This window comes from Phodopus roborovskii, unplaced genomic scaffold (genome assembly GCF_943737965.1).
Source record: "Phodopus roborovskii unplaced genomic scaffold, PHOROB, whole genome shotgun sequence".
Lineage (NCBI taxonomy): Eukaryota > Metazoa > Chordata > Mammalia > Rodentia > Cricetidae > Phodopus > Phodopus roborovskii.
In genome coordinates this window covers 24,718,444-24,726,509 of record NW_026126567.1, presented here as the reverse complement: position 1 = coordinate 24,726,509, position 8,066 = coordinate 24,718,444, and the positions used below count along the sequence as shown (strand labels likewise).

Below are 8,066 nucleotides of genomic sequence, written 5' to 3'. Positions count from 1 at the left end.
GTTTTTCAACTAGGAGCTCGATACCTAAGGGAGGAGAGAAGAGAATCTAGCATGAATGACAGATGGGAACCAGAGAGAAGTGGGAGGAAATTTTTGAGCCCATACCCCAGGCATGTTCCCCCACGTGTTCACAGTCCTAAAGAACATCGCAGAGTGAACCCCTTCCAATAGAAGAGGGACGGTTATAAACCCTCAAGTTAGGACTCAGATCCTGCTATCGCTGCCTGTTTCAGAACTTTTAGTCTACAACTGGGCCACAGCCAGGGGCACCATCCTGCTTCCTAGCACCTAACAGAGTCCTTCTCTCTCCACCCTCCAGATCTCCCCATTCCCTCCCTTGCCAGCTCCGGAGACTCCGGATACACAATCCAAACACCGTGTAGACTGGAGGTGGGGGTGGGGGTTCTTAGTTACAAAGTTGAAAGAAGGTTCTGCTTGTATCTAGGAAGGCTGTGTTCTGGGGCTGTGCCCTCCCTGGATCTTTTCCCTGTGTGCGCGCGACCACTCCTGCTCTCCCAGCCTCCTAGCTCTACCGCGCACTCGCAGCTCCCTAGCGACACCAGCCATCAAGCTGGGGGGTAGGGGGGTGAAGAGAGTCGGGGTGCGCAAGTGGGAGGCTTCTCCCTTGGGAGCCTGGGAGATCCCTGCCGCCCGCAGGGGCCGTGCCACCACCCTCGCGGAAACCCTAGCTTTGCTCCAGAGCCTTCCCAACTTCGTGGTGCTCTCAGACCAAGGCGGTCGGGATGGATCTGTCACCCCGCAACCGGCCGCTGCTGGACTCGTCATCGCTGGACAGCGGCTCCCTGACTTCCCTGGACTCCAGCGTCTTCTGCAGCGAGGGCGAAGGGGAACCCCTGGCTCTGGGGGACTGCCTCACGGTCAACGTGGGCGGCAGCCGCTTCGTGCTCTCGCAGCAGGCTCTGTCCTGCTTCCCGCACACGCGCCTGGGCAAGCTGGCCGTGGTGGTGGCCTCCTACCGCCGCCTGGGAGCCCTGGCTGCCGCTCCCAGCCCCCTGGAGCTTTGTGATGATGCCAACCCGGTGGACAACGAGTACTTCTTCGACCGCAGCTCCCAGGCGTTCCGCTATGTCCTGCACTACTACCGCACCGGCCGCCTGCACGTCATGGAGCAGCTCTGTGCTCTCTCCTTTCTTCAGGAGATCCAGTATTGGGGCATCGATGAACTCAGCATCGACTCCTGCTGCAGGGACAGGTAACCACAGGGCGAGGCAATTGGGTGGGAAAGCATGGGAGAGTGGAACAAGAAGGCATGGGCAAAGACTTGAGGCTTTGTGTAAACTTGCCTACTCCCTTCAGCCTTGCAAATAGATGTGTCCGCCTCTTGACTGGAAGGTATGATGTTTGTGTGAGGCTAGAAATGAATCCTAAAGTCAACCTGTGCGTTGTACTTCAAAGGCGAAACAAATATAACAACAACAAAAACTTCTTGCCCCATTTCTACCAGAAACTAATATTCTGATTTCTTGTGAAAGAACAGGCTGATCACACTTTAAATAAACACCTGGTAATTAAGTAACTGAGTTAAAAAAAAAAAAAAGAAAAAGAAAACTGTGCCTCAAAAGATACGTATGAAAGGATTGGTTTATTAGTTTATTATTAGTCATCAAACCAGAACTTTAACTGTGAAAAACTTGCTTGAAGGACCTCTTCAGGACCTTAAGGATATAGGATGTGACACTGACTTACTGTTGACCTGTCACTACTATGATATGACTCCTTCGGGGGGATGTTTTTCTTTTATAGTCAGAAATGCTCCAGGTGGCAAACAGATGTTCTTGTCACCAGAATATAAATCACAAAACTTCATTGATCCAAAATTGCTTGCTTATGTGTAAATCCTGTTTGCATAAATTTCAACTGAGAAATTGTCATTTAAAAGGAGGTGGGAAATCAGGCAGGGAGCACCCTGGGTAAAATACGAGTATAAATTCCTACACTTTATGTGTGACCTCTCTATAAAAGTTAATTCTCTTTTGCATCTGTGTGTATTTTCTAAATTAATCACAAAGCTGTCTTCCCTAAAAGATACTTCAGAAGAAAGGAGCTGAGTGAAACGCTGGACTTTAAGAAAGACACAGATGACCAGGAAAGTCAACACGAAAGTGAACAGGACTTCTCAAAGGGACCTTGTCCTACTGTTCGCCAAAAGCTCTGGGATATCCTGGAGAAACCTGGGTCTTCCACAGCAGCCCGGATCTTTGGAGTCATCTCCATCATTTTTGTGGCAGTGTCCATCGTCAACATGGCCCTGATGTCAGCTGAGTTAAGCTGGCTCAACCTACAACTCCTGGAGATCTTGGAATATGTGTGTATCAGCTGGTTCACTGGGGAATTCATCCTGCGCTTCCTGTGTGTGAAGGACAGGTGCCGCTTCCTGCGGAAGGTGCCGAACATCATAGACCTCCTTGCCATCTTGCCCTTCTACATAACTCTTCTGGTAGAAAGCCTGAGCGGCAGCCACACCACACAGGAGCTGGAAAATGTGGGGCGCTTGGTCCAGGTTTTGAGGCTCCTCAGAGCTCTCCGCATGCTAAAGCTGGGAAGGCATTCTACAGGTATTCATATTCCACTGATGCCTTTTCGTTTCCCTTTGTTTAAAAGCTTTAATCCCAGCACTCGGGAGGCAGAGGCAGGCAGATTTCTGTGAGTTCAAACCCAACCTGGTCTACAAAGGAAAGCCAAGGACAGATAGTACTGTTACACAGAGAAACTCTGTCTCAAAATCCCTTCACCCCAAAAGCCAAACAAACAAACAGCTTAGATATACGAATACAGTATGAATACAGACCATCTTTCAGTCTTGCCCTCCCCTCACTTCTAAAAAAGTACTAGAAAGTAAAATCTTCAAGATGTTATGAGAGGTGTAGAGCTTTCTGTCTCCATTTGATCTTTTTGTTTGTTTGCTTGGTTGGTTGGTTTTTCAATTCAAGACAGGGTTTCTCTGTAGTTTTGGAGCCTGTCCTAGAACTAGGTCTTGTAGTACAGGCTGGTCTTGAACTCAAAGAGACCCTCCTGCCTCTGCCTTCTGAGTGCTGGAATTAAAAGCCTGTGCCACCACTGCCCGGCCCATTTGATCATCTTTTAACTTTTACCTTTAGTTTATTATAATTCAGTGATATATATGTATGCATATATATATATATATATTCTTCTCAAAGGTCAAACATAAAACATACATAACTGACATATAAATTATGTACCATACATAAGGCCATAAACTATTTTATTCTTGACTAGGGAGAAGAGTCTTTCTTATTTATGGCATTCAAGAGATGGCCAGGTGTTGATGGCCTTCCAACACACACACACACACACACACACACACACACGTGCGCTCACACACGCACACACACACAGACAGACACAGACAAACTAGCCTGTCTTTGAAAATTAGAGTCAATGCCAATGGACATTGAATAGGGAAATTAAAGAGAATCCTTTTATTCTGAAGGGAATGATGCTCAGCAGTTGGTTATGTGTCTATTGAGTATTCTAGGACTATTTGAACTTAAAAGAAAATGAGACTATTCCCACAAGTCTGTTGAAATGTAAGTATTCAACCCCAACTGTCAGAATGTAAACTTTTAGTATATAGATTACTTTCTGTACCATGCACTTTAATAAGTATGCAATTATTTTTGAACTAGGTAATTTTGGAATCTTGTGTGTTTTTGAGAAACATGGGAGCAGTATGCATAATAGCACAATACAAAGGTATATATCCACAAACAATTGTGTTTACAGAGTACTACTGCCATGAATGTCTAGAGAGAAAGATTTGAATGACCACTTTAAGGGTGGTGGTAGTTATGTCTGCCTATTAATGTATGAAGAAATTAACCTACCATTTATTTTCCTACATCTCTGTAATTAAGCCTCACCCTACAGAATTCTAGTCATGTATTTTCCTAGCTAGTCTTACACACCATGGATCTGATGATGGGGTTTCCAAGAACTTTTACAAGTAACACTCTTTGTTTCCTGACACAGATAATGGGATGTTCTCTATGAGTATTTATAAACTTCCCAGGATTCAGTTTGTAGAACACTGACAGCTACATTTTCCCCAAAGTAAGAGAAAAGGGAAATAATTGTAATTTCCACAGTGTTACCCCTTAAAATGTTTTCTCAATTCTAAAGCAAGTACAAAGTATTAGCAAAGCCTTAATTTATTTAAAGTGTATGACAAATGTATAAATGTTTGATAGTATTATGTCAGGTATAGCATTGAGTAAATATGGCCACAGGCATCATAAGCCTCCATATATTTGAAACATTTGTTGAGAGATATTGTATAATACTGGTTATGATCCCTGACAGTCTTGGTATAAATCTGGGCTTTATAGCTTTGAATTAGATAGAGCCCTGCAGATGTCAAATTCATATGTAAGATGACATACAACAGTGATAACATCTGTCACATGGTATTTGTGAAGAGTGTTTAGGTTCAGTTATATGGGTGATATTTTATCTTTAAATGAAATCAGTTGTTCTAAACACTATACGTGTGTCAGTTTATTCCACATAGACATGCTAAAGACAATTTTCTAATGAGATATCGCAAAGTTATTCTGCATAGTCTTTTGAAGTTAAACTTCAAAGTTAATGTACATTGTTCTTCAAAAACAGGTGATAATAAGACCAAAATATCTCAATATTTGAAAAGAAAACTTCAAAATAAACATGGCTATGGATAGTATTCTAATAAATTTCCAATCATCTCTTAGGGTGAATAAAAATCACTAGTACTCTTTTTATTGATTTGGGCTTTTGAGGCAATTTATTTGTGTTGTCATGTCGGTATGATTTCAAAAGACAAACAAAATCATTTGTCTAACCTTGGAAAAGGTATTTCATTGGTTAGTTCAAGTCCTGATTTATAATGGGTTCTTGTTGCTGTCTTTAGCACTTAGACTTTTTATAGGTATTAGACAACTCCTATAGGTCTGTGTCTCCTCATGGCCGGTGAATATCTCCAGTCCTTCCATTCCTATGCATTTTGCCAACAAAAGAACATGTTGCTTAGTTTTATCTTCTATGGTCAAGGGAGATAAGGACTAGAATTTTAATGATTATTCTGAGAATTCTAAAACCTTTTTATTAAACACTGGTAAAAATGTCCTCTGGATGCATTTGATGTCTGTTGTCATTAGTGTCTTACTTACTCCTACTTTTTCACTTGATTGCCAAGGAATATACCCTTCCTCTCTGGCTTTCAATCAGTGAAACATCTGATTATATTAGTCTTTATCAGGAGTAAGAAAATAAGAGGCAAAAATATATGAGAGCAACATCAAAGTGATGATAAAAAGAAGTGCCAAAATGATACATTGGAAAGCAGCTTTGATCACATGAACCCTCCACATACATCCTTACGAAGGATTTTGATTATGGGAAATGATAAACACCTCTAAGATGGCCTCCGTCGGTCTTTCAGTCTCATTTGTTTTCACATGAAAAAGACAGGAATAGCATGAACTCAATGATTATACAAGTAAATGAATGGATGTATTTAATTTCTCTTTAGTCTTCAAACCGGGCCTGACCAACAAGACTACAAGCTTCTGGAAAAACAGAAGTCATAATTTAGTCTTCAATGTATCCCCCAGAGTATTGGTCAGACAATTGGTTATGTAGAACATGCTAGTGGATGGACAGCAGGGAAAGAGAAGGGAAGAAGAGAAGGGAAGAAGGGTGCTCATACCTGACAACATGTCTTCTCTTGCAGGTTTGCGCTCACTTGGGATGACAATTACCCAGTGCTATGAAGAAGTTGGCCTACTGCTCCTCTTTCTATCTGTGGGGATTTCTATATTCTCAACCATAGAATACTTTGCAGAGCAAAGCATTCCTGACACAACCTTCACAAGTGTTCCCTGTGCATGGTGGTGGGCCACAACATCAATGACTACAGTAGGATATGGGGACATTAGACCAGACACCACTACAGGCAAAATTGTGGCCTTCATGTGTATCCTATCAGGAATCCTGGTCTTGGCCTTGCCTATTGCCATTATTAATGATCGCTTCTCTGCTTGCTACTTTACCTTGAAACTCAAGGAAGCTGCCGTGAGACAGCGTGAAGCTCTCAAGAAACTCACCAAGAATATAGCCACTGACTCATATATCAGTGTGAATTTGAGAGATGTCTATGCCAGGAGCATCATGGAGATGCTTCGATTAAAGGGCAGGGAAAGAGCAAGTACTAGAAGCAGTGGTGGAGACGATTTCTGGTTTTAAGTTTACCTTCTACTCATTTACAAAACCTATGTACATTTGACTGGACTAATGAAGCCTTGCTACTATGGATATCTGTATATTGATGATGAGTTTCCTGAATACTTCTCATCTTCTTTCTAGTGTATTGATTTCCTAGAATACTTAACATCTCCTTAGCAACTACCGATTATTCTGACACACATGTCTTTAACATAGCAAAATAATACAACCAAAATCATTTGGGAAAAGAAATATATGAAATACATATCTGAATTTTCAAATATTAATTAATATGATTTCAAAATTTAAAGATTCATGTGTCATTGTTTTTAGGTTTCCCCATTTTTTTTTTTAAACTGGAAATTGACCTGAACAGCTCAAAGGGGAAAAAATGAGTGAACATTTAAAACCATACTGAGCATCTTTTTGCTATTTAAAAATTTTCTCCAAACACTCAAACTTGGTGGTTATAGAGGGTATCTCATCTTTCATCCAGTGCCAATCACTGGGCCCAAATGGACAGAGTTCTGCCCTTCAGCATCCCACTAGCAAGTGGCCTCAGACTGCTGAGAGTGCAGTAGGTGAGGCTTCAAGTGCCTGGAAAGCTTCATCATCCTAGCTAAGTGTGATGTGTAAAGAGGAAAGCAGCACAGTCATTTATGAAAAGTAGACGGTTTATAAGATGTCTCATTATGGATGAATTGTTTAAGTTATGCCTTCAAAATCACGAAGTCATGAATATGTAAAAGCAGAGTAGTTAAAATCCTAAATTTATTCATTGAAAAGATGAGATAGTCTTTTGATAAGCGAAAATATGTTGAAAGGTATCATTAGATGAACTTGATCTTTTTATTTGTTAAAAAATATTGTGCAAAGCTTTCTGATTGTGGAGGTGAATAACAAATGTTCAGACTTTGCGGGCAATTTGACAGTATTTATGGTAATAATACAACACCTAAATGATGTGGCATACAATTAAAGTCAAAGGTTCTAAAGCTAAGAAATAACCCTGGTTATAATACAATCGTAAGTAATATTTTCAAAAGCCTAACAAAGGATTCCCTTATTGCTTTTCCTGATGTATGCAATAAAGCTCCTAAAGAAAATAAAATTGATTCTGGGGTAGGAATCTTACTCTTCCTATTTATAAAACAAATATACATGAAATACATATGCATACATATAGAATAACTATGATATCAAAGCTTCATGAGGGATAGAATTAGGACAAAACAGACAATATCTTGCTAAAGTAAATAGTAATGAGCATTTTGGAGGAACATTTTGCTTTGAATCCTGGTGTGGTAATGCAAGCCCATAATCCCAGCACTTGGGAAGCTGAAACAGAAGAAACATAAGCTTGAGACTAGCATGAACTGCATAGCATGTTCAAGGTCAGCTTGGACCCAATAGCAAGTACAAGGACACTTGGAAGTCAGGGTAAGACCCTGTTTCAAAAAAGATAAAGATAATTCTTTGTCTTAATACATGGCTTGATCATTTGTAACATGCTGTTTATTATGTAGCTACCTATTTCACCAATGGTATTTAAGGAATTCTACTATATTACAAACTACCTATCAAGCAAGAAAGGTGCCAGTCATTGGTAAGATATCACTGATTTTAAATGCATTGCTATTTTAGATATATGAAATTTTAATACCAAAGAAGCATGCTTGAATTTTGATGGCATGAGTTTTAAACTACCCCCTAAGTTACTTTAATTTATGTGGCTTCTTTGTACTTCTCCTGAATACTATAAGAAAATTTCAAAAATATAAGTGAATAATATTAAAATAAATGTCCTTTATTTTAAAGACAGTATT

General features: G+C 40.5%; 1 protein-coding gene across 1 annotated transcript; it reads left to right on the top strand.

The window, feature by feature from the left end:
* Nucleotides 1-576: 576 nt before the first annotated feature.
* On the top strand, nt 577-6,397 carry Kcnv1 (potassium voltage-gated channel modifier subfamily V member 1). The gene is made up of 3 exons (XM_051202608.1): nt 577-1,213; nt 2,047-2,576; nt 5,750-6,397. The coding sequence occupies exons 1-3, from the start codon at nt 744-746 to the stop codon at nt 6,259-6,261; spliced, it is 1,512 nt and encodes a 503-aa protein (XP_051058565.1). The 5' UTR covers nt 577-743; the 3' UTR covers nt 6,262-6,397.
* Nucleotides 6,398-8,066: the final 1,669 nt, after the last annotated feature.